This window comes from Lathamus discolor, chromosome 15 (assembly GCF_037157495.1).
Source record: "Lathamus discolor isolate bLatDis1 chromosome 15, bLatDis1.hap1, whole genome shotgun sequence".
NCBI lineage: Eukaryota > Metazoa > Chordata > Aves > Psittaciformes > Psittacidae > Lathamus > Lathamus discolor.
Genome location: NC_088898.1, coordinates 1,836,942 through 1,864,015, shown reverse-complemented (window position 1 = coordinate 1,864,015; position 27,074 = coordinate 1,836,942). Strand labels below are relative to the sequence as shown.

The 27,074-nt window shown below is 43.6% G+C and overlaps 1 protein-coding gene across 4 annotated transcripts in view; it reads left to right on the top strand.

Moving 5' to 3' along the window:
• Positions 1–21,527, top strand: part of TRAF1 (TNF receptor associated factor 1) — a 28,404-nt gene extending 6,877 nt beyond the window's left edge. Inside the window, exons 1-11 of one of the 4 annotated variants that reach the window (XM_065695259.1) lie at positions 6,207–6,701; positions 8,302–8,523; positions 10,121–10,205; positions 13,917–14,015; positions 15,232–15,393; positions 18,047–18,118; positions 18,288–18,353; positions 19,040–19,477; positions 19,973–20,150; positions 20,741–20,889; positions 21,266–21,527. In XM_065695259.1, the coding sequence (XP_065551331.1) occupies positions 8,315–8,523; positions 10,121–10,205; positions 13,917–14,015; positions 15,232–15,393; positions 18,047–18,118; positions 18,288–18,353; positions 19,040–19,477; positions 19,973–20,150; positions 20,741–20,889; positions 21,266–21,484 (1,677 nt within the window). In that variant the 5' untranslated portion in view covers positions 6,207–6,701; positions 8,302–8,314 and the 3' untranslated portion in view covers positions 21,485–21,527. Of the gene's footprint in view, positions 1–6,206; positions 6,702–6,820; positions 6,994–8,023; positions 8,195–8,301; positions 8,524–10,120; positions 10,206–13,916; positions 14,016–15,231; positions 15,394–18,046; positions 18,119–18,287; positions 18,354–19,039; positions 19,478–19,972; positions 20,151–20,740; positions 20,890–21,265 lie in introns of those variants that run through there. The other 3 variants (XM_065695257.1, XM_065695261.1, XM_065695260.1) reach the window with 3 other exon arrangements.
• Positions 21,528–27,074: the final 5,547 nt, after the last annotated feature.

Below are 27,074 nucleotides of genomic sequence, written 5' to 3'. Positions count from 1 at the left end.
CCATAAAAAGCATTAGCTTGGTGAAATTTAGAGGAGGGTGCAAGGACTCTGTACTCCCATTGACAAAAGAAGTCTGGAGATAATTTGTGGCAGAGATCTTGATTCCTGGGATAAATCTTTTTTTACATAGCGAATGAAAAGGCAGCATATGAGGGGGTTTTCTGCACCAAGTAATCAAGAGATGTCTTTTCATGCTAGAACTTCAAACTCCATGAAACTTGCCCAGCTTGTGGTTATGCACAGTTACTCAACCCAGGCTGACAGGGGAATCACAGAATCACAGAATCCCAAGGGTTGGAAGGGACCTCAAAAGATCATCTAGTCCAACCCCCCTGCAAGAGCAGGGTAATCTACAGTACATCACACAATCTTCTTTATGTCCCTGGTGTCACTTGTGGCTTCCTATCAAAGCTCAATAACTTCACCATTTCAGAATTTCCAAATGACACTGAAGAAGCTTGGCACGATCAGTTTTGGTCAGGAATCTTCAAACAAGCTAGGACCAAAAACTTCCCATGGAAACAGGAGGGGTCAAATGAATCTGCAACATAATCTAATAGAATTCCATGGATTTATTAGCAGAAACTGGGGGAATGTGTCTAAACCCACATGCATTCAAACCAGATTCTGAGAAAGCCATGCTCCTGTGTATTGGTCTGTGTCCACTGGTTCTGCTGGTCTTTTCTAACTGCTGCCCAGTTCTGAACAGCTCCGAGGTGAGTCCTACCAGAGAGTAGCCCAGGCCAGAAACACTTCCTAGGGCCCTGCCTGCCAGTCCCTGAGCTTTGAAGCAAAATATTGATGATAAGAAAAAGTGATAGATGTGATGTTTCAATAACCAGATTAAAAACTGCTGAATTTCCTTCCTGCACATCTCTTGCCACAAAGAAAATACAACCTTAGCTTGTGAAAACTTGCCACAATTCTCCACTGTTGTACTAGGAAGCCAATCTGTATTTTGATTTCTTCCAGAGTGACCTGTTGTTACTGAACCTGGACAGATGGGAGCATTCATTTCCTGAGCAATTTGTGCCCCATTCATTTACTTTGGGGCTTCAACATCCAATTTATGATGCAGATGTTTGACATGGGAGATACAAGTTTTGTTTTCTTGGCTGAATTCCAGGGACACTGGTGGGAATTTGTTTGTGACGATGTGCTTTTGGAGTCCTATCACTGCCAAAGCTGCCAAGATACTTGGCCTCATAAGAGGACTCTTTCTATTCAGGAATTTAAGCACTAAGCCTGCTTGCCTCTGTTCAGAATATCGACCTGTCTTTCTCTATGCCTGTTCTCTCCCACTTCCAACTTTTTCATTCAGGCTTCTCCTATGCTAAAAGTATATTTTCCTTTCTCCTTCAGGTTCCTACATCTTGGTTGGTGAACACTCAAGAGTTTGCTTGCTGTAGTGATGTTTTGATGGAGGCTTTAGTTTTCCTTACAATGCCATTTTCTTCCTGTGAAACCTTGGATAATGCTTGGAACTTCTGTGCTCCCTGAGTTGCCCATAAGAAGCAGATACAAACAGGCACTGTCAGTGGTGGTGTGGTAATTATGTAGGTTTGTGAGCCATGTAGAAAAATACTATTGGAAAGATAAGCCCAGTGCTATTAGTCACTCTACAGTAGCAAAGTGAATTACGATCTCAGTGGTAGATGCAGGTTAGTGTGTAGTCAGTCTCTTTGTGCTTCTATCACATGTAAAAGAACATTTTCTAAACATATCCTTTTTCCCTTAGCAGCAAAATGAGTAACTTCTGAAAGGGTTAGTGGAGACTTACCAGAGCCTTCACTTTCCCCTGAGTTCTTGTCATTAATGTGAATTAATGAAGATATTATTACAGAAACCTGTTGTTTCCTTTCTCTATTTCCACTAATTAGTTCTAGTCAATTATACCCAATGACAATTGCCTTGGTTTCTGGTGCACAGGGTACAAGTGACCTGAGCAATCAATAGAATATCCACATTTTGCCAGCTGTTTTATAGTCCAAAGAGGTTGAATCTGAACTTGTTTTTTCATGTTACATCCAGAGCTTTGGGAGAATGTTTTGGCAGGCTTCCTGATGGGCACAGCTCCCGTTCCCAGAGTTCTCTCCAAAGCATTAAGAATGGAAATAAGCAGCTAAGAATTTTCCAGTTTAGATCAGGCTCTGTGTACGTTAAGAGAAACAGAAGCATAACCGCAAGTACCAGCATAAAGCCCTTAATGTAGACAGGCTGCAGCAGAAAGCAGAGCTTAACCTGGTGAAACTCTCATAAACTGGTCAGTATTGGCTTCATGTATTTGCACCCCGTGTTCGTCTTGATATGGGGATGTAGAGACTACATGGGTATACCACCAAGAAGCTTTTTAATATGAAGATCTGCCTAGCTAGGTTGCCTAAAATTAGAGGCAGGTTCAGTGATCTCTTAATGATGTTTTACTCTGAAATAGGATTGCTTATAGGAAACTATCAAAGCCACTGTGACAGAGAGCAGCACTTTACTTTGCTCTGCTCTCTTCTCTTCAGGGTGACTCCTTGGTTTGTGTCATGGAAATTGCTTTAATGAGTGACAAAAATAAGATAAGTGGTACATAGCATCTATTTTATGGGTGCTTTTTTTCTGACAAATGCTGGAGAAGTGCTCCAGACACACCAGTACTAGGAATCTGAGCATAATACTATGTTACAGAGAACATGAGCTGGAAAAAAACTTGAGGCAGAGTGGGGATGAAAGAAAAAGAATTGACTCCTGATTTCTCTTTGAGGATTACAGTCCAAATCTTGTGGAAGTTAATGGGAAACTTTCCATCTCCTCTAATAGGAGTTGGGCTGGATCCTCAGGATATCACTTCAGCAAAGCAGGGCTACAACTGGTAGTAGGCACGGGCAGATAGAACAAAAACAATTTAAAGGAATTTATTGCAGACAAGAGGTTGAATTGTGGCAAAGCTGTCACGTTTGCTGAGGATAACAATATATCTAATGTCACGATCTTCATGCTGTTTGTTTTTTAATCTTGAAGATGAGTTGATGGAATCTCACAGCTACTCTGTTGTACTCCTGTTTTATGGGTAGCTTAAGTCAGGAATGAAGTAATAGCATAGTCATTAAAGAACCACTTAATATCAGAGCTACAAGCAGGCAGGAATCCTGGCTTGGAGCACTCGGCTCCAGTTCCTAGAAGTTCTGCGTCTCACAGGGACTGGATCTTTTACTACCAAGTTTTCCTTGCTGTGTTTTACCAATTTCTCAGGGTTTCCGAGAACATGTGCTCATTTCCAGATAATTTATACTCACTGAAAATTATGTTTTCATAGAATGAGACATCCCTATCTCAAGCATCTCTCCAAAATGAGATTCTCAGCCCTGGAAATACTGTTTGCACTTGAACTACTATCTTTAAAACACTTAGCATCTGAGCCTAAACACAACTTTAAAATGTGCTGAGAAATTGATTTTATTAAGCATGTCAAGCCTTTGGATTATTTTAAAAAGACAATACTCAAATTATTCCCTTACAAGCTTTTTTCCTTCGGTGTAAGAATGATCATTCACCTTAAATAGTAGCACAGTGCCCTGCAATGCCAAGCATTGGTGGAATGGCTCTACAATAAAGTCAAGCTTCACATTTTAACCTCTCTCTGAGCCACATCCTGTTTTCGGTTAACTGATCTCAGAGGGGGAAAATTTACCAGAGGAAATATCTCTAGCTTGGAAAGTACCAAAAACTTATCTTTCGTTTCTTTGTGTAATTCAGCACCTTTTAAGAGAGAGGTGTCATACTTTTGAAAAGCCTCAAAGCAAAAGCAAAGGAGCGAGCTCCCAGCACGGAAAGGAGGGGGATAGCTGCCCCTTCATCCTGAAACAAAAACTGACCTGCTGGTCACGACACACTGATCTTTCTGAAATCAGCAACTTGCACCTCTTGATGTTCTGAAAGCTTCAAAAGCCACATCCAGAAATGTTTTAAGAACTTTTTCAGAAGCTAACTCACATCTGGGCAGAACCTGCCTGTGCCAGGTTAACTTGCCACGAGTTGTAACAGCCCTAATCACAAAACAAAGCAAGCAAATGTTTCAGGCCAAGGATTGCTAAGACTGTATCACACCTTCCCCATAGACACTGAACTTCAGTTTAATATGTGGCTCTGGAGACTCTGCACTTGGAGCATCTGCACCCACATTTACACACAAAGAAGTAGAAGGAAGCAGAAATGAAGAGCCATTACATGTGATTCTGCGAGTATTTAGTAGGGAAAGTCTTCTCCGTTACAGAGGTGGATGTTGACATTTAAATTGGAAGCCTTAATAAAACAGACATCCTTTTCCTCTGTGACAATTTCATTGCCAAGTCTTATTAACATCCTGGCTCTTGGTAAAGGTCACGCAAGCAGGAGCCATGGCTACAGTTGATCAGGTAATTGCACACCCACATTGCTAAATTAGTGTTTTCTTGTGCTGTGACACTATTATTGAGCTGCACATGATGCTTTTCATCTGGTGAGATCTAAGATTTTTACAAAAGGAAGCAAATGGGATTGCCTCTTTACGGAAGAAGGTGGAAGCACCTACTAGACTCAGATTTTTTTGACAATGTAAGGCTCAAATCCTTTTGGAAAGTCTTGTATGCTAGTCCCTTTTGGAAAGGGACTACGGAGTGGAACTGAAAAGAGTATTTGGTCCATAGGTGTATTTTTAATAAAACAAATTGTGGATATAAGTGTAGGAATTTTTTCAGATAAATTGCTTGCAAAAATGTGACTTCTGTTATTAAAAACCCACCAGGAGATGGTCCTTCTTTGTCTCTAGGGCCCATGAATGAACCAGTCCACAGCTGTGAAATGACATTGCCCATGCAGCAGACAAACCAAGTTATGTTCTGCTACAGGCAGCAGAGCTTGGAAGGGCAGAGACAACCGAGCAGCGACCTGCCTCAGATAGACAGGTACATTCTTACCGTGTTCTGTGGATATTTTTCATACTTCAGTTATTTTGAATTTACCATGAAGAAGACTGAAAATTTCAGTCTCAATTATTTTATACAAACATTTTTCATCCTGGTTTTTGGTATCGTTATGGGTTTCTTTAGACTCTATTCTGCAAACAGTGCCAGGCTTGGTGCTTATAGTATCCTCACAGTACTGTATGCTTGCAAAATTAATTTTCCCTGTGTGTACACAGACTTCCAGTCTGTTTTCTCTACAAAGGATAAATGCATATCCTACCCATGGATCTGGCCACCTTTTGAGAGGTTCTTTCCTTAGGTGTATTTGGTTTTAAGCTAAGCTGCCCTTTTGAAGTCTAGAGAAATGTTTTCTTTATTCTCACTTTGTTTGACATCGTCCTTCTGAGACAAAAAGGCAGAAGTTTAATGGCGTTTTTTCCTGGGAAATCTGTAAACACAGTATGTGTCTAGCAAAGGAATACATGAAAAAGGATGATGTTATATCATACAGAGCTGAGTCACACAAAGCTGTGTGAGCAGGATTTAGGATGTTCTTAGCTTCTGCATGAAAATAGGAACACAGCTGTTCATAACAGCTAGAGGAGAAAAAAGTTCTGGAATTAGTTCTGGTATTTCTTGTAGCAGAGCAAGAAAGCACTACTGTTTATACTTATTTGAAGAAGAGATATGTCTTGATCCCAGAAGCTGCTCTCCTTCCTTCTGTTATTCAACATAGCTGTTTGGTATTGTATTTGATAACCTGTAATATGTCGGGGGCAGTCACCCAGAACAGCTGTTCCAGATGTGGAACTACTCTATGTGCACACACAAGACAGGAAAGTGTCCACTGATGGGTATTAACCTCATCACAAGGTACCTGGATGTGAACAGTGTTGTAAACGCAGCTCCACAGGCCAAGTGAAGCAGCTAGAGAACCACCTCTGCTTTTGATTTTTAATTTTCAGCTAGGACCCACCCCCTGTGGTATTCCCCACGTTCCCGGCACAAGGAAGAGCCAACAGATTTGCATCCGCAACTTTCTCTCTTCTGAGTGAATCCTACCCGGTCGGTAATTTCACAGTGAATTTCGGCACGGGAAACGAGGATCTTCTGCCCTGATAGTGATGATTTCTTTTGTAGAAATCTTCACTGCACCGTGAGCATCTTCAAAGGATTTGCATCCGTTGTTTAACTTTGCCTTGTGTTGGGCTCGTGGTGGAAACACTGTGTCTGAGTGCAGCTGGAGGTGAGGCACAGCACGGTTTGCTTGAGGCTTCCTAGCAGAGTTCAGAATGCAAGTCAAGCCTCCCACTCCCTTACTGGGGGCAGCGGGTTTCCCCCTGCAGAGGTGTGCAGAGGGCGTTTTGCACTGTTAACTTCGCCGTGGGGAGGCAGGAATCTCTGTCACAGCCCGGGTTCCCCTGTCCCATGGCCACAACCACCCCAGTTTCAGGAACTAACTACGCACATTCAGCCAGCCTGGGGGAATCTGCTCCCTTGGGGCTTCCTTCGCTCCGTTCCCCATCCCCGGAGCCTGGGGCCAGGCCGGCTTCTCGCCGGCCCCCGAGGAGCGCTGGGGGCTCCCCGCTCCTCCCGGCCTCGGCGAGGCAGCAGTCGCAGGAGCCGCCCGGCTGCGCTTCCTCTGCCCGCGGCACGAGCTCCCGCACCGCTCCGAGCACCGGCCTCCGGGCCCGGCACCGCCCCGCCGGCCGGCCCCTTCCCCGGCCACCCGCCCACCCGTGCCCTGGGCCGCCTCCGGGACGCGGGGCTCAGGTAAGCGGAGCGGGCGGGAGCGAGGGAGGGCCGCCCGCCGAGGGGCCTCCCCGGGCGCACGGCCCTGGGAGCAGCTGCGGGGCTGACGGGGATTGCCCGGCTCTATGGGCCCTGCGGGGCCGGCGATGGGGAGGGAGCGTGTCCGCCGAGCTGGGGCTGCCGGATCCGCTCCTTGCCCTCCGCTGCCGTTCTACCGGCGGTATCGGTATGATCCACCCGTGGGTGTGCTCCAGGGGCGGCCTGTCTGCCCGTCCTCACCTGAGCATCAACCCACGACAACTTTAACCCGCAGGTGCGCGTTTGGTGTTCCTGGTTTTATGGTTCTTGGCAGACTGGGAAGCTCCCTGTCAAATGCCTGGAGAGCCCAAGGGAATTGTCTAAGCTAGACTGCAGAAAGTGCTGTTTGCTCAGAAAAGAGTGTCTTAAATGCAGGGTATGTCCTATGCACCACTGCAGCTCTGCCTGGCCCAGTGCAGGCAGGCTGGCTTCTTTTTGTAGAGACCTGTCAGTTAGTCATAGAATCATAAAATAGTTAGGGTTGGAAAGGACCTCAAGATCATCCAGTTCCAACCCCCTTGCCATAGGCAGGGCCACCTCACACTAAACCATGCCACCTGAGGCTCTGTCCAACCTGGGCTTGAGCACTGCCATGGATGGAGCATTCACAGTCTCCCTGGGTAACCCATTCCAGTGCCTCACCACCCTCACAGTAAAGAATTTCTTCCTTATATCCAATCTAAACTTCCCCTGTTTAAGTTTGAACCCGTTACCCCTTGTCTTATCACTACAGTCCCTAATGAAGAGTCCATCCCCGGCATCCCTATATTACTTTTGATAATACTGAGATAGGTTATTGTGTGTCAGTACTGTTGTAGGAAAAAAGATTTATGAAGGCATTATTATGATCAAACTGCACCAGGTCGCCATGTGAAAACTTTTCCGGGACTTTCCAAGCAGCTGTGAAGACACCAGGATCAGTTTTAGGTCCATTTCCAAAAATATTCAACCGTACAGCTCTTGTAACCAAAACCAATACTGAACACAAGTGACATGTGCCTCAAGGTATATCTGCTAAGGGCACAAGTGTTAAGTTTTTTGTGGACTTAAGAGTGCTTTCATTTCACTGCTAGTTATATGACTTCAGAAAAGTCACCGTGAGCTCATTTGCTCAGTTCCTGCGTCTGTGAAGTGTGATCACAAATTTGGGCTGCTGGGAATTGAAGGTGGTTGGGGATTTACTCTACAGGAAACACTTATGTGTGACTTGGACTGATGGGATTGTAGCTCTGAGATGATGACTATATTTACTTCATCTTTCTGTGTGCTAAAAAACCCTGGAAAGAAACCCCCAACCCTTCATTTTAATACACTGTCAATTTTCATGTTGTGTTTGAGGGAAATTTTAAGTCTGTACAGTAATTTCCTGCTGGTACCTATTCAAACTCTACTGTGACATTTAGTCACGCATGTCAGCTACAGGCTCAATTAAACAGGTCACTAGATTGCAGCACAGATTTGGAGCTGTTATTACATTCTCTCACATCAAAGTGAGCTTGTGTCTGCTTGTTTGAACACCAATTTTTTTCCTTCCCTTTGACAGTAGTTTACTTCATATGGCTGAGAAAACAAGCAGAGGCCCGCAGGATGGCCCTGGCTCGTCTCCTGATGAAAATGAATTTCCTTTTGGATACCCCACTAACATTTGTGAGGATGTGCCTGATCAGAAGTACCTGTGCAGCAACTGCAATAACATTCTGAAGAAGGCCCTGCAGACGCTCTGTGGGCACAGGTACTGCTCAGCCTGCCTCGCCTGGATTGCACGGTAGGTCCTTGAGGCACTGCCATGGCTGAAAGTGCTCGTGAAAGCTGTGTTGTGCTGGGTAGATGACTCTGTGGCTACCTGGCCCTCAGTCATTTCACTGTCTGGAAGTACTACCTGCAGGGGACTGCAGGGTACTGTCTACCTCATTCTTTCCAGTATGGAAGTGTGGGGAAGGCTGGATTTCTGGGCTTGCAGATGTCTGTAAGTGTGAGAGAATGGTTCTTATTTAACCTTGAAGAACTCATACAAGGCTGAGTTACTACTTCCATGGGACTTTACGATCCTTTGATAAGTGATGTTATAGGATTTTAATAAACATTATCTTAGAGTTTTATTTGTAGTAAATCAGCTGGGTCAGTACATGTTAAGATGCTGCTTCCATTAGTGATGAATGATGACAGCCAGTGTTGAGGACAACCTAAAAAACAGGAGCCGGGTGGGGATTTGCTTTGTTTGATTAGTTGCTTCTATCCTGCCTTTTCTTGCACAATTACGCTTTGATCCAAATCCTGTGGAAAAGGGTATGTCTGCCTGAAATTGTAGTACAATTCCATGAATTTGAGCTGAGTTCAGCTTTGATGTATTGGAAAACAGCAGCTGTCAAGATTCAGTGGCTGGCTAAGTACGTGTAAGGCCTGTTACTGTGCTTCCTCAGGGATTTGTTACTAAGCTGTTTGTGTTTGCCAGTACATGCAGTCTTAGCTCTGGTCACAGTGTGGGGCACATGAAAAGTTGAGTCAATGCACTGGCCATGTTGTGATTTAAAGATCAATGCGTAGTAATGTAAAAATGTGTTGAAATTAATGTATTTGACCAACTTTTGTAAATCCATTACTGTAAATCTAGAACAAAGCTCCTTAATGAAGTAGCATAACCCATAAATTCCAAAAACTGTCAGCAGAACAGAGCTAGAATTGTTCTACCTTCCCACTAGTCTTACAGCACAAATGGGAAACTGCCTCAAAGGATCTGATTAGTGCAGTGTGAAAGCAGTTGTGCTCTGTTCAGATGGATGCTTTTCTTATGAGCTTCTTGGTCTGTGTTAGTTCTTTATTAGCTGGATGCTAAACAGCACTGGCAGTGCAATACATCTCTAGTAAAGTTGTATTTCTGCTTTTCCTTTATGAAACTCTGTGGTAAATATTTTGAGAGGAGATGGAAACCTTTTTAGCTGCAGTGGCATGTTAACTGTCTAGAACTCAGTTCTGCACTGGTTTTATGATCCCTTTGTGATGTGAAGTCTGTACATCTATCTGGAGAAGATGTATTTTCTGTGTTTTAAAAGACTTCAGTTTTCATGTCACCTTTTCTACATGGTGTTTTTGCATAATTCATGAGATAAATAGGTTTGCATCTTTATTTATTTTTTCTGTTCCAGGCTGCTCTTATTTTGCTGAAATACAGATAAGATTTATGGCCTAGTCATGAGCAACAGAAAAGCAGGGTGGTTTTGACATGACAATATTGAACAAGGACTATGGATTTTGAGTGGAGGTTACAATTTCCATGGCTTTATTTGTGTCAGTGTCTATACAAAGACCTCCCAAACCACAGCACACCAAGTGATTGTTATTTCATTCTTCTTTCTTTTTGCCAGAAACAATAAAAATGCAATTTGCCAGAAATGTAAAGAGGAAGATCCCAGCAGTTTCAGTGAGGGAAGCCTGTTGGCAGAAGAAAGGGTAAGTTGTAGTTCACTAATTTATCATTAAACATTCTCTGGTCTACTCTGTAGTCATCGTTGGCCCACACTTCAGGAGGGAATAATAGAAAATGTGATAGCAACTGATAGTTACACATTTTATTTTATGCTTTAGTCATTTGGATTTCCCAGGTTTTGATTTAAGAAAGTATAATGGCAGCCTTAGGACTTCCAAAGCCTGCCAGGTTCTGCAACATAAAATCCCACACACTTCCATAGGATTAAATTTTTATTGTCTCAAAATAACCAGTGCTTTCCTACTTGTAATAATATGTCTTAGCTGTTACTTACTATCCTTAGTGGATTTTCCAATCTTGTGATTCTCTCTACTCTTCAAACATATTACTAGACTTACAGGTGGAGCATCCCTAAGGAGAGAAGAGTATCAGAGAGCTGGCTGAATTGCCTAGAAAGTATTTGACAGCCATGGTATCTGGAGAAAATAGTGGGAAACACTGAGCTGAACATAATGATTGATCAAAACTAGGCACAGGCAAATGTTTCACCTGTAATTTCACTGTGCAGATCTCTTCTGCTATTGTGTGATTTTCCAGACAGGCTGCTGCACTATTCCATATCCTGAACACAAACTGGGCCATAATACTCAGTCTCAGCTGATCTCCTTTCTGATTATGTGCAGGAATACAAAGAGGCACACATTCTGTCTTAAATGTTTTAGGGCAAAATGGAAGCAAATAGGCAGTGAGGTGAAAGAAGAAGTTTAGGAAGTGGCTGCAGCAAAATAATGAAGCTGGAGTTAATAGTGAATAGCTAAGAAAAAATCCTCAATTCTGCAATAAATTTCCCAGTGACAAAATTTAATGCATCATGTAACCAGAAACGGGTACAGTTAAACCCTTATGAACTTCTTGTTCTATGTTGACTCTCAGTTCTCTTATAAGTCTAGGATTTCTCTGCTGTGGGATTCTCACAGGGTCTGCTGGGACTTTCTGCACAATCTCTGGGTGGGTGGTTGTAAATAGGGCCCCACTCTTGCAAGTTGATCTGGCTGATCAGATTCTTATGCTCGCCTAAGTGTCCAGACAAAGTCAATCACCACGAAGGCATGAGGATCTGCCTGTGCAGATCAACTTACAGCAAGTTGTCTGAGTTTGTAAACAACATGAATAATAGCAGCTTTATTCTTAATATCTATTCCTGACAATCTCTGCTTTACATTTGCTGTGGGTTTATTTAATGTTTATTTTCCATGCTGTTTACGTGTTTATATTTAAAATATGATACCTACACAAGGAAAAGAAAGGCTTTATCAGGATGTGTGTTTGCCTTAGTTTATCTGATGATCTATTTCTGTAGTCTCTTCCATCCCTCCATCTTACACTTTTGATTTATAATCCCTTCCTATATATTTCTATGATTTATAATCCCTTCAACATTACTTCAAGTCTTATCATGGCGCTGTTCATCAGTATCAGCTATTGAGTGCCTACATCTGTCAGTGCAATCAGTTAGAGGAGTAAAGCATCACACCCTGGCTGCTGACATTCATGGGCCTGGCTTAGAGGTCAGTGCCCTGGTTTGAACTGAACACGAATCACTTTGTGGCTCTCCCCTTCCTGTCTGTGGTTAGAGCAGCCATAGATCCTGGTTCAGCTGCAGAGGGCCAGCTTTAGCTGGAGAGAAAAAAAAACCACTGGATTTATCCTGGAAAGCTTTTGGTCAGATTGATCTGTTTGTTAACTTGTTCCTACCTGATGGTCCTGACCACATGAGCTGTAGACCAGAGTCCTGCCTTAGCTAGAAGCCCTAAGACCCACACTGTGTGGGTCAGAGTGGCAAGGCGAAGCGCATATGGCAGTGGATTTTGGATGGGACATGGCAGGGGACCTCCACTTGTGTGACAGACAGGTCTGGGCAGGTATGTGTGCCATGACAGCCACTCATGGTCAACATCAGCAGCACCTGCACCAGCATCTTCCTTTGAAACAGAGAAAATGAAAAAGGGGAGATGTGCAACTACAATACATCAAATCAGATATGTTTCTGTTGCCTTCTGTTTGACCCAGAGCACTTTTATGTCCCCAAGAGTCATCTCAGTTACTGTATGAAGGTCTGACTTAGGTCTCTAAATGAGTTCTGTATAGACTTGGGTTCCCAGAGGTTTGGGTGAATATTTCAAAGCAGTCACCTGTGCAGATGAAAGAAGAGATGAGGATTTTCTTCCTTGTTTTCCACCTGAGTAGTGTCCATAATGATTTAACAACCACAAGTGTGAACCAAGAAGCACAGGGAATGCACGTAGCAGTAAGAGACACATGCACTGCTGGGACTGTCCCCGTAGTCAAGTGTATCTTAAATTATCTATTTTGTAATGTCAGGAAATTCCTGGAGTTTTTCTCTTATGACACAGGTGGAAAAGCCACCATGTGCCTGGTAACTTGAATCGCTTTACTTTGATTTTGCTCATAACTTAGACTAGACTATTTCAGAGGCTGGGGCTGGCCTGCTTTCACTAATTGTACATGGATGATTAGCTTACTACAGCTACTCTTCCATGTATGCAGGTGGAGCCATACATGGCTGTGTACAGCCTACATGATTATTTTGTAATTCCTTGCTTGCAGTTTTTGTGCAAAGTTCTGGATTTCATTTGCAGGTTGAGATTAGGAAATGAGTTTCTGTGAGACCCTGCCTATAGAAATGTATCTTCTTACCACTCATAGCATTGGCTACGCTTCTTTTTTGTGATTTAAGAATAGATGTAGGAACCATCATGTTACGTGTGTACAAAGGTGTTGTATCTAGGTGAAAACAAACTCCGACCAACCAGGAACGTTGAAGCTGATGATTTTATTTATTTGGTTTAGCTCACTTGGTGGAATTTCAGTCACTTGACTGAAATGGGGCATCATTTGTAAATCCTTTCCTCCTTCTCTTTGCAAAGGTTCCCTCTGCCCGGTTCTGGCCTTCTCTGTGTTGAGAAATCTGCAGTTCTGTCTGTTGTGTACTTACCAAGAGAGCATCTAAAACTATGCCATAAACTTTAGCAGTGCTTGTTCTTGTGTCAGTGTGCCTGTTTTGACTGTGCAAGTTGTACTGTTTGAAGTGTGTAGTGTTTCATAATTTACATAAGAATTGTACATTTCTTCATGGTTAACATAGCAAAAACAATCTACGTAGTGCAAAAAAACCCCACTCACATATGGTTTACATTTCTTTAGTGCACAGTGCCATAGTAAATAGAAACAGCCATGGCCTGAGCAATGTATTTTCACTACAGAACAGTCTCAAGTCTTCTGTGCAGCACGTTTAGGAGGTGTTAATGACCCCAATAATGAAATGCATTCATTAGGAGTAGCACATGGCAGCACCCTACAGTTAGGGTCCTGTCAGCACATTCATTGCATGTGATATATTTCAGGCTTCTATAAAAAGGAACTTAAAATAATGGCTGTAGTTGGCTAGGGATATTTTCAGTAAATTTATATTACATCAAACAGTTTAATTTTGAACTGTAAGAAAGAAATTATTTAACGATTATTTGGGCTTCTGCTGCACTAAGATGGACTTGCTGGGTTAGAGAGCCTTATGGCAGTGTAGCAAATGTAAAAGAAATAAGGAATTTATCAAGATCTAAGATTTTAACACAGTCACCTCATTCCTATGTCAGAAATGCATTCCGGAGCACCTTCTGACCAATTCTTTTTTCCTTACTGTGTTTCCTTTCCAGGCATTTGGTGATGCTGCTATTAATAAAGAGATTTCTGAACTGAGAGTACACTGTGTGACCCTGGGATGCAGCTGGTCTGGTATCATGAAAAACTTCGAAGTACGTTTAAAGGCAGTTTATATAAATGCACTCTGACTTGAATGGGGACAGGAAGACAATGAAACCAGGTTCTCAGCAAACACATATCAATGCAACATCAGTAGAATCAACCAAAGCACCAGGATTTACACCAACAGAGTACCTAAAAATGTGCCATTAAGTTTAGTAGGGCTTAGATCAAATTGAGAGCAGGCTGATGTGAAATGCCCCAGGTAAAATAGGTATGGGAACAGAGGGTCTTTCTGCGTTTGTAACAGGTAGTCTGCTATGTACCTCACATAACTCTGTATCTGAGAAGCATCTGAGGTGCTGCTGCCTTTTCTTTGCTAATTATGCACAAATTTTATATGTGAGTTTATTCATCTTTAAGGAAAAATCTACCCACTTTGCTTAGCTTCATAGTTCTGAGAATTGGAGCCCCTCTCAGCATGAATACATGGCAAAATTGATTTGAGAGTTGGGTGTGTGATTGAAATTGGCATTTCTGAGCCAGGTCTGCAGGGGACAGCCATCTCCCTGTAAAGGCAAAATCAGTTGTGACACAGTGCCTACAGAAGCTCCAGTAACAGAGGTCAGAGTAAACAACTATTGAAAGACTGTGTAGACCTATTGGATATAGTTATGAAAGAAGTAATGCTGATATTTTTCCTTGTTGAGACAAGATGATGCAAATAGTGTAAAGGAACTGTTTTAAGAGTTATTTTGAGTATAGTTATATACAACTATAACAATTGTTGCATAGAAGGTATCAGATGCTATGCAGAGATGTTAGCAGACTAACCACATCCATTCTATCAGCCAGAGCGTGATGGTCTCAGTGGTCAAAAAAAACCCTCAAAACCTCTCCAAAACCACCTTAGAAAAAACCCAGGCTAAAAGTTAGGGATCCTCTAACACAATTAAAAAAGCTGGGACCAGGGTCATGTTATTTTCAAACACAAGCATTGGAGAAAGACAGTTCAAGGGAGACCTCATATTTGAGATCAGCAACAGCTGTTGGTTAGTTGGTTTGGGGTTTTTTAAACTTAAGAATTAACAAGGAAGCCCCAGTAAAATAGGTGAATTTTTCACCAGTAATCTCAGTAACATCATGGAGTGGAACTTTACCCAAGCTTAGAAGAAACACAGCAAAGATCTAGGCTGGCAGAATGGAGACTGTTTAAAGGTGAATGCATATCTGCAGTTTACGTTTTGGTTTATGACTTTTTATTTCCAGGAGCATCAGAGCTTATGTGAATATGCTTTAATCCCTTGTCACACTGGTTGTGGACACATGGTGATGAGAAAGAAACTTGCAGATCATTTGGAAAATGGATGTGTTAATAACGTGACAATGTGTCAGAGGTGTAAGAAGAGCTTATCCAGTAGTGAATACCAAGTAAGACCATTTCTCCATTTCAAATGAGAGCTTTGTATTAATGCCTTAAATAATCTATCATGACATTTTTCATCCCCTGCTACTGCACTTGGAGAATATTTAGTTTTCCTAAGTTTGCTAATTTTTCCATGCATGTGTTGGAGGGAAAAATGAGCTGTATTTGGTAGTCTGCTTGTGACGTTACGAGAGAGACGGAAATATCTGTGTGCTCATCCTGGGCTTGGCAGCCCATGTTTTAACTCCTGTCTTGAAGCATGTGTCCCGCTACGAGGTGGGTAAGAATCAGAAGAGCACAAGTGATGGGAAGCAGTCTTGAAAGTGGCTGGAGTTTTGTTTGAACTAAAACTGCCCACAGATTTGTAAAGCAGGCTTTTGTCACATAGTATTTCTATGAGATATGGTCAAGTGTAACTCACCAGATGAGCAGCAGTGTCCACTATAGATCAGGAAGAGCACACTCTGGATCTGCTGCAAATTGCTCAGTAACTGTTTAAACATATTTATCTTCTTTTTTTTATGTTTGTGTTTTCCACTGTTGTCACAGGCACCTGCAAAATGAATTTGTATATACCCTGTATGTATGCAGCCTGAAGTTAATACTAGTGGGTAGCTTTGCATGTCATAACCATCACCAATTTATGCCTTTTCAAATATTGAGCTGTGAGATTTACTTAACATGGAAGTAACAGTCCTTCTGGGATAGGAATAAAGCACTCTCGCTAAAACATGCGTCTTGGGAAGTTTTTGCATGTGCTCTTCATAGCTTATTAACCCTTACAGAAAGAGAAGAATACTGGGGTCCCTGCACGTTTTACAAGTGCTAAATCCAGTGTATGTTTCAGAGAGACAGTAAATACAAGAAGGTGGCAACCCTTAATCCCTTACTTCTGTGAGTGCCATAGCAGGCTGGAGAAGGAAACCTGAGCTGCCTGATGTTCCCTGAGCACTCTGTCTTTTCAGAGGTCCGTGATGCCACAGATCCACCTCAGAGGGCTTCATTTTCCTGCTATGAAGAGCTGTTTTCCTCCCACTCATTCAGTTAGCTAACATCTAATTAAGTTTTTGGCTGGGAAACCTTGGCAACCAAGCAGGGGATTGGCCTTGAGATGCTGATTTTTCTCTGCCTCCCTTAGTATTTGTGAAGCTGGAATTTTACTGGCTACATGATCTGCTTTATTGAATTTGTAGTTACGTGACATAAGAATTTTGATTATTTGATTATTTTGATTATTTTGATTATTTGATCCTGTGTATCCACAATCTTCTGGGAGCACACAGTAAGTTTTGGGCACTGCACTCGCTCTCTCCTTCTTCACCAATCAGTTATTGATCTTGTGATTTCTGTATTTCCATATTTTAAAAGAATGTCTCATCAGCCCCTTTCCCCCTCAAGGAATCAGTGATCTGAAGGAATCAAATAGGAGAAAGGAAGAAAATAAAGGCTTACTTTGTGCAATAGCTAAGAGTATTAAAAATGAGTTAGAGAGTGACAAAAACCTGTGGCTGCATTTCTGAGGATCGAAAGAGAAACCTCAGCCCTCTTTGCAGGGGAGACTTGAAGGTTGTTGGAATGGTTTTATCAAAAACTTCTGAACTGCTATAGGAAACGTACTTGTGTGCAAAGGCATTTATAAAGATTAAAGACAGCCCCACCTGAACACTATGAATTGAAAGCTGACAGCTGCTGTGTTCAATACACATATTACACTTGTGTGAACCGATGGCAGGAGGATTATTTTACGCTTCTTGGAGCCAGAAATGGCAGGAAGTCTCAAGTTAGAGGTAATGCATTTTGCATTAGCACATCGTGATGGAAAACTTGGATTCCAGCCTTCAAAATGGTAAAAAGCAGGATGCAGGAAGGGTCTGCACATTAAACAAACTGGAAGTCAATGCAAGAAGAGTTTATGTTTGGATTTCCTGTATATTTGCTTTTTGTTCTGTAATCCACCTACGTGTCATTGCATATATGTGTACACGTGTGTGTGTGTGTGTGCATATAACTACTGAGCAGGACTTGCACATTGCCAGTCTTGTATCAAATTCCCCAGAGTGACCTTGCAAAGCATCTGTAAGTAGTTTCCAAGAGTTCTGGGCCCCATAAGCAAAAGATCACACTGTGTACTTCCACTTAACAGGTATTGCATCTGGAGACCTGTCACTGAGCACGCCTGTGGGGCTGGGAAGAAAACTAATCAGCTTAGAGGCTTAGCTTGCAAAACCTCTTGAGCCTGCAGATCCTTGTGCAAGGGACAGCAGCACCCGCTCTAAGCAGATGTGCTTTAGTCCCAGATTTCTGAACGTTACTTCCTTTATAACTCTGCAACTATGGCACAGTGAGGCCCCAGGCAGGCACTCTCTGGACAGGGATTTTGCACCTTGTGGTGTGGAGCTCACAGTGCTCCTGGGGAAGTTATTCTTCCTTTCTTTCCTCTTCCTTAAACCCGCACCTTCCAGGAAGAAAGAAGAAACTTATTGTAAGCTTTTTCTTCCATAGCACGAAGTTCCTGTAGAAAAACCTCCCAAATTCCCAAGTTTCTGTAAAATAGGAATAGCATTCCAAAGCATAAACTTTGTTTCAGAGACTCCTAAATAAAGATGCTCAGTGATTTTAATAATATACTGAATTATTTTCTTCTTGTTTTCATGACAGGAACATTTATGTGAAGGCAGTTTATGTAAGGAACAAAACCATGTGCAAACAGAAACACCATCAAGAGAAAAGGTAGGTAAAAGATGAGTGAATTTTCAAAGCTGTAAGCTGCGGTAATGCCTTGACTTGATTTAACTTGGTTTATAGCTGCTGGGATTGTGGCCTAGTCATTTGTAAGTAAATAAAAGAATCCCTTTAAACTGGTATTTGATTGCTTTGCTTGTCTTTTTTCTTTCAACAGAACTGCTCTACGCCCTCAGTCAACAAGGATGGCTGTCGCTTTTCTGAGGTTGGCTGTTCATTTAGGGTGAGTGACACGGCTGCCTTCAGAAAGGTCTCCAATGGTGTGCAACAGCACTGTGCCTTTGGTCTGACCAGCTTTTGTGTTCTGGGTAGTAGATATATAAATTGGTTTAAATGGATCTTTAAGAAAAGAGGGAATGTCTACCCACTTTTAGTAGAACAGCAGAGGAGAGACTGGAACTGCCATGTTTACATGGTTCAGCCAGTGAAACTGTATCCTGCACTGTGCGTTCACTTCAGCTAGAGATGGATGTTTATTACAATTCTGCTGGTTTATCATATACGTTTTGGATATTCCTTCCAGGGTAACATCTCTCAAAGCAGTGAAGAATCTGCATTTTAGTTGGCATCTGTTGCCTTGTCACATCTTTTGTGGTCAATATATGTATTAAATACTGGTTTATTTAAGAATCTTGTTGGGACTCTGCCTGGAATCTTCTTTAATCCAGAAATTGTAGGTAATTGTTTTCTTTTTATGTAGCTTGTGTACACATGTGAACGCATAGCCTAAATGAGAGGGCTCCTCTCACCATGTCTCCTCTGAGAGCTGACTGAAATGTCCTGGACCTGTACCTTGCAGTTCTTCCATCTCTGTCTCTCCCAAGAAATTGAAGTGGACATTGCTTGATTTGGCTGCAGGCCAGTTATGGTGGTTGTACAGAGTGTACTGACAGTGTTGTCTTCTCACAGGGAAGCAAAGAGAAAGTAAAGGATCATGAGAGAACTGCAGTTGGGGCCCACATGCTGCTTCTGCTGCAGCACATAAAGCAACTGAAGGCAAGCCTGTGCACTGCTGCCAAAGCTGCAAATGGTTTCATCCCACAGAGAGAGCTAAGCATGAATGGTGGAGGAAAAAGTGTCCCTGATCTGCAGATCCTAGCAGGGCTGGAAATCCGTGCGGATCTGGAAGAAGATTGTTTTCCTGAATCTTCCGTTTCTGAAGAGGAATCTGCTCTGCAGCAACTTGTGAGGGAGAAAGTGATTTCTGAGCTAGAAAATAAGCTACAAGTGTTTGAGAATATTGTGGCAGTGCTCAATAAAGAGGTGGAGATCTCTAGCTTGGAAATCGTGGCCTTTCGGAGGCAGAGTGAACTTGATCAAAATATAATACGAGGCCTTGAACTGAAGGTAAATAGTTATGATAAGCACTGTTTGTGTGCTTGTTCTATAGATAACAAGTATTTACACATGTCAGTGAGAGGTGGTGTAGAGATCAGGACAGGGATGAACACAGGAATTTGAGCTGTGAAGTGTTAAGTTCTGAACACATCTACAGGAGCCTTTGGAGCTTTGGATACATTTTCAAATGGGGATCTCTAATAATTGTTATCCAGATCCATGTTTAGGTACCTAGATACTCCTGAGAGTTTTGGACATTCAGAGTTTGCTGTGATCAGATTGTGAGCAAGCAAGACAGTTGCTTGATGCTCTTAAGGCTGCATTATTCCTGGAGAACCAACCAACCATCTGTCCAGTCTGCTTTCATTTTGACACATAACTGTTGCTTAAAAAGAAATCAGAGGAGACCCTTCAGAACATGAGGGCTCCGGCAAGATTCTGCTACTTCTGCAGCACAACAACCTGGAGAGGAGAGTTGACTGCAAACTGATTTGTTTCTTCTAGATTGCAGAGTTGCACCGGTGCCTGACGCAGAAGGACGCAGGCCTGAGCAGCCTTCATAAGAGTCTTCTGTTCTCTGAGCAAGCTTCCTATGATGGGGTCTTTCTGTGGAAAATAACAGATGTTGGCAGGAAGTTACAAGACTCTGTGACTGGAAGAACAGTCAGTTTGTATTCACCAGGTAAAACACATGGTGTGTATGTGTGTTAGCAAAAACCAGTCCTTTAGAAAACCTACTTATTTCTCTAGAATGGTGCTTCTTTCTGCTCGTGCCGACAGGAAGTTCTTCAACTCCTTAAACTAAGATGCTGTCTATGCAAAGACCTCATGCTTTCTTGCCTATAGTTCGGGGCAGTTGCAATGTGCTCTTCCAGAGTGTTGTGTTCTGCTCTGGGCTTTTACACTGCAATTTGCCCACCCTGCAGCCTCTTGCAGTGACATCTGCTGGATCCTTCTCGTGTAACCCACAGCCTGGTGCCTGATGGTACCCCGTGGCTTTCTGCTGCAGTTCTCTTCCATGTGAGAAGTAATTTGATTAGATAAAATATGCTTGTAGTGGCTAATAACAGGTAATTTTCACTGAGGCACTAAAAGCACTCCAGCCACTGGATTTTCATTGCTTATAATCTCCAGGGTGTACTGCTCTGTCTGTTCTCATCTCTGTGATAGCAAAACACATCATAGACCATCTTTTCCCATATGCCAGAACACTCTTTATGTCCTTTTCTTTCCCCAAAGGACACTTTACTAATGAAGGGCTCTGATTTTCAGCTTTCTACACTGCAAAATATGGCTACAAGGTCTGTCTGAGGGTGTATCTGAATGGGGACGGGACAGGAAAAGGAACCCACATGTCCCTGTTCTTTGTTGTCATGAAAGGAGACTACGATGCTTTGCTCCCATGGCCTTTCAGGAACAAGGTAAGAGGGGCAGCCTTTTATATCACACTAACTGAATGTAATGACTGTAACCAAACCTGGGGTTTGTTGAAGTTGTCAGGAGAGAGATGAAAAAAGTCTCTGGGTTGTGCAGTTCTCTACCAAGAAATAATTATTTAATTTAATTTTATTTAATTTTATGGGTGGCAGAGTTTTAAATCCTTCACCTGGGAACTGTTACAGTTTCCCCTGTTGAGAGTAACTGACCTTGCAGGTTGTGAAACATTCATTATTATTTGTGTTTAATTATCGATAGAGCATCCAGCTGCTTTTGCAGCATGTTTGCACTTCTGCCTCTGCTGTTTTCTAGTTTATTTTTCAGTTCAATAACTCATCATTTCCACATTCTGTTTTTCAGGTTACTTTTATGCTGCTTGACCAAAACAACAGGGAACATGTTATTGATGCTTTTCGGCCAGACTTGACTTCTGCCTCATTTCAGAGACCAGTGAATGATATGAATATTGCAAGTGGCTGTCCCATGTTTCTCCCTTTGTTCAAATTACAGTCCCCTAAATATGCCTATGTGAAGGAAGACACACTTTTCCTTAAATGCATTGTAGAAACAAATTATTAAATCTTGAAACATGGGTGTCTGGTAAAACACCCACTGAATTTCATTAGTTTACAAGGAAACCAAAACATCAGCTTGAGACCTTGTATTAGTTTTCATGTGCACACAAAATCCAGAGAGCCCAAGCCTGAATCCCTGAATCCATTCATGTCAGCTGAACATCTGCCTGCTAGAGTTAGCTACAGCTGAGCATGCCCAGTACTTTGCCCATGGATATTGGAAATGAAAACTGTGATTATTTCATCGAAACAGCCAATACTCCCAGTGTAGATGTAGGTTACAGTCACACACACCCCTGCAGATGCACTTGTGGAAAGAAACACTGTTCTTTCTCACACCTGGCCCAGATGTGGGTGTCATTCTGCTGGTAGAGGGCAGGGAGAGCAGCCAGAGCTCCCTTCTAGCACCCTGGGGTTAGGAGGTTTCGGAAGCTGAGTTTTCCCCGTCCTCCCCCAGCTGTGCAGCAACATTCCCAGGAGGCACGGTGCTGGCTGGCAGCCCTGGTGTGGGATTCTGCCTGTTCCTCCACCAGGGACATGGGCAGATTCCTTTCCCTGAGGCACTGATTGGGTGTCTCTGTGCTTGTTGGTGACCTTGAAAGCAGTGAGTTGTGGATAGCATTTGTAACTGGAGTTGATACCAGATGATTTATGTCTTGCTATTTATTTTAGATCTGTATTTACGTGCTCTGTAAAGAGATGTCCTATTGCATCAGCAATCGGTGACCACATTGCACTGTGCCTTGGGGAAATTACTTCTTGTATTTCCAAAGGAGTCGTTTGACTTTCCTATTTAAGATTTTGAGCTCTGAGGGTTGGTAACCCCAGGGAAGTTCAGAGCCAGTCCACGCAGTGCAAGGACCCCTCAGTAGCTTTCATTTTCAAGTGTTCAGTCACTTCCTGAACCTTCAAGGCAAGTGACTTAGTAGAAAATACTGATTTTTTTTTTTTTACTGCTTAATTATTTTTATGTCGAATTCTTATCACACGCTAGAATAGAACTGTTAGACATGGTTTTGTCTTTTTTATTATCTTAAAATAGAAGGAATGAATAATTTTACTCTTTTTTTAATGAGCAAATTAAACTTGGAAATCATGCTTGGACTGCATCAAAAGGAGTGTGTCCGACTGGTCAAGAGAGGGGAATCTCTCCCTCTGCTCCACTCTGGTGAAACCCTCCTGCAGTCCTGCATCCAGCTCTGGAGCCAGGCTGAGAGAGCTGGGCTGGTTCAGCCTGGGGAAGAGAAGGCTCCTTAAGGGGAGACCTTAGAGCAGCTCCAGTGCCTAAAGGGGCTGCAGGAAACCTGGAGAGGGGCTTTGGACAAGGGCCTGTAGGGACAGGCCAAGGGGAATGGCTTGAACCTGCCCGAGGGGAGACTGAGATGAGCTCTTAGGCAGAAGCTCTTCCCTGTGAGCGTGCTGAGGCGCTGGCACAGGGTGCCCAGAGAAGCTGTGGCTGCCCCATCCCTGGCAGTGCTCAAGGCCAGGTTGGACACAGGGGCTTGGAGCAAGCTGCTCCAGTGGGAAGGGGTCCCTGCCCGTGGCAGGGGTTGGAGCTGGATGAGCTTTAAGGTCCCTTCCAACCCAAACCATTCCATGATTTGAGACCCCAGGTCTCTCTGTTTCTTTCTCTCTTCCATGTTTAAACTGTTCTTTCAGGGACAGAAAGTTATTTTTCCAGTAATGTGCCAATCCCCATGACCACACTGGAGTAACATGCCTAAAAATATGATGCTTTTCATGGCTGTGTAATTTTGACAAGTGCTGTATTTATTACAACCATTCCAATTTTCTTACAATTTTATTTATTTCCTAAATAAAGCTTATTACTTAAAAAAATAAGGTTTTGTGTTATTTTCACTGTAAAACAGGGAATTTAGCAACTTGGAAATAGGACGACAGCGATTTGCTGTTGAAGAAGAGCTGCACAGAGCTGCAACACTCACTTATTTCTACTGCAGGAGCAGGTTTATGCAGTGCGTGGGTCTGAGCACTGCCCAGTGCTCCAGAAACAACCAGTCCCACAGGATTTTGACCTGGAAAATTGATTTAAGGGTTGGACAACACCGACTCCCACAGCGCTACCTGCTCACCAGCCAGGCTCAGCACATAGAGGCATCTGCTCCTCTATAAGGGAGGTGAGTGTAGGTGAGGGCAGCAGGATCTGCCACATCAGTTTATTCCAGTGTCTTGGGGCTCCCAAACCTGGTGGTTCAGGAGGTTCAGCTCCTGAACCTGGAGTCAAGTGGGAGGGAGGCAGCAGCTGATCTCCCAGGAATTACTGCAGATCAAGATAGTGGTCAGCTCAGCCTGGTTGCCTGGGAATCGGAGCTGCTCCATATGTGTCTAAGCTTCTGTGGTCCTCACTGCCCTGAGCTGCTTTTCCACTAGGGTGTTTTGTTAGCTGCTTTTATCACAGTGGGCATTAACTTCCCGGGGCTGCCGCTCTGCTCCACTGTTGCTTTCTTGTGCTAAATCCTTTTCCCTGTAGAGCTGTTGTTTCTTAAAAAGAATCAGGAGGGTTTTCCTTGTGTGTGAGACACAGTGAGAGAAGGTGGGGGGGAAATGAGTAAAACTCTGTGTGGGTGAGAGCTGGGGAAAGAGAGAAAGTGTGTGGGAGAGAAGATGTGAATGTGTGCAAGAGAATATTGATGTGTATCTGTCTGCATCGAGGGAAGCAAAAGCCTCTGTGTGTGCATGTGCAGGTTGAGGGATGCATCCAGCAGAGAGTGACTGACCTGATGCCTTCATGCTTGTCTCCTGTGTGACCCTACCAGGAACAGTTACACTGACTTTATTCTTCCTGTGCACAGACAGGATTTCACTGATGGCAGGAGCCCGGTGTCACTGCAGACAGGAGGTCACATCACACAGCAGCACCGCAAGCTTAGGGAGGCAGAAGCATTGACACTGGATGAATAAATACCCTGGAGAAAGGACACAACTGTGCCCGCCCTGCCTGGTAAAATCAATTTTAAATGTTTATTGGAAGCCCTGTAGTTCCAGTTTTCTTTCTAGCCAGACATTCCAGTGGGGCAATCCATGAAGTAAAGTGGGAGGAAGGCTGCAAGGCTGCAGTTTGCAGGACCTTGTGCTCAGCATCCTGTAGCAGAGGTGCCTCTGCTTCAGTACAGCATCACTGTGAGCATCACCCAGAGCCAGGTTTTGGGATGACTCAGGCCTGGATGGCCTGAGTCTGCAAAGGGAGGAAATTCGTTACCGGCTGCACATGCGGGGTGGGACAGCCCATTGGTGTGAAACCATCTGAGGGGTGGGAGGTGGATGAAGCCTTGCACGTTTGCAGCAGGTAAGAGCCAGCTGAAGCAGAGGCAAACGGAGCTGCCTCCCAGCTTGTGAAAGTGGCACGTTCATGTGGGCTCTGTGCAACCAACAGCAAGGTCTTGAAGTTACTCAAGGCCTGCAGTGGGGGCACCTGGAGCCACAGGCTTGAGCCCAGGATGGAGCTCATGAAGGAGCATCATGGGCTGGAGGAGCAGGACTGGCCCCGGGGCTCACCCTAGCTCGTGGAAGGCAAAAGCAAAGAGTTGGAGTCTGTTGTTTCCATGCTGCAGGCTGGGGTGCAAGAGGAAAGGGAGAGCAAAATCCCCCAAGCAAGTGAGGGGCTACCAGAAGCCAGGCATGGGGCCATGCCCTGGACCGAGGGGTGGCATCAGGGGATCCCGATCTGCACAGCATTGACCCCCACAGACACCAGCCATGTTCTTCTGGAGCAGTAATTCCAGTTGCACTAATGGGCATTTGCCTACTGCAGTTTTTGTAGTTAGGGAAGCAGCACAAATATCCCCTGGAAATTCAGATCTTCCCTCCCCATTTTCCACTCTTCCTCAGGAACAAAATGGGCTCTTCTTTCTCTCTTCTTGGGGTGGATATCTTCTCTGATTCCTTTTTTCTTTTCTGGGGGATGTCTTTTCTAAGCCATGCTCAGGGACTGCAGACGTGTACACCATGTATCTATGTCAAAATTATGTAAAGGCTCCATTAATATAAAGCTTGCACAGCTGTAAGAATGCTTACACGCTCTTCACATCTTATGCAATTGCATAGAAGCACGCAAAGAAGGTTAAGTTTAAGGGGAAAAGGGATATGGATTAAATTCATGCTAAATAAACAGTGAAAAGACATGAAACCCAATGCCTGAATGCTCTTCCTTTTAAAGGCAGGGTTGGCATAAGCCAGCTGAATGTCAGATTTAACTGCTCTGATTCTAATTACAACCATACCTTTGTTCCAATATGCCCTTTGGAATATCACTTTTCTCTCAAAGAGCTCGAACAACAGCGAACTCCCCCGTGCACGAGGCACTGCTGGAGCATTACCGTGTCCATGTGGAATGCATCGAGCCGCGGCGCTTTCCAAACACAGGGTTCTGCTCCAGGCTCTGGTGTTCCTGGAACAAGCTCCTGATTTTCATCTCCAAGACCTTCAGCCACAAAAACGTCTTGATAAGGAAATAGATGACACTTGACTGGGAATGAAGCTGGAATCGGAGCGGTATCGGGAGTTCTTCAATCCAACAAAGTGCTTCTGTGGTGGAAATAAGCAGCCAAAATGATTTTTTTCTTGGTCTGGACCAGATCAAATGATGCAGAAAAATCAAAGACAGTTTTAGTGAGTGGAATCAGGACCGGTTGCTCTGCTTCTAATGGCCAGGTTGGCAAAGAGTCATCGTGCTTCTGTAGCTACCGTGGTCTCCAATAGTCAAGGACAAGGTTTGTAGGGAAAGATAATGTATTTTTTAATTGACTAATAAAGCTGAAAAATGTCCTGGCAAACTTTTAGGCTTCTAAGCCCTCCTTCAGGACAGGAAAGGAGCTCATAACTTTGCTCACAGCTGCTTTGAGCTTGACTTGGTTGTGTTGGTAGATTCAGCAAAAAGGTGGTTGAGACTTTGGAGCAGACAGAAGCACTGGCCGGGAGAGAGATAATTCTGTCAATAATCTCAAGCTACTTCAGTTGCAGCTACTTTTATCATCATGGATGTGTCCTGTTTTGCCAGCTGCATCTCCAGATGGGAATGGCACTTGTGAACTGTTTTGAGCAGTGTATGAGAGCTGTGCTGGGTCTCTCCTGCATTGCTTTGCTGCAGGAGGCTCCGGAGCCAGTGCCAGTCATCCCTGCAGATCTATCTCCACACCAGCCCTGTAGTTCAGAGGCAGCTTCATGTTTGGGTTTCCATTCAATATTCCTCGGCTTCGGTCTCCAAGACTACAAGCCAACATCCAACCCCTCCTCCCACTCCTGTTTTCAAAGAAAGAAAAACACTGTGAAAAGGAGCTACCCAATTTCTGGGCAGTTTTCAAAGCAGAAGGAAAGGCTCTGCTCCGGCCAGGCCTCCTGATGGCTCCCGGCTGGGCTCAGCCGTGGTTCTCCGGGTGCTCAATCCTTCTGCCAGCTGGAAAGTACCTTCCCCACTTTTGCAAGTGTGAAGAAGCAATGAAAAGCTTCTAAGGATAAAACGGGGGTGTCAGAGTAGTTAAAAACCTCTGGGGCTTCATTCAAATCTTTTTGCAAATGCTGGTTTTGGTTGGAAATATAACAGCAGGGAAGGAGTCAGGGAGCTTGTGCTGGAAGAT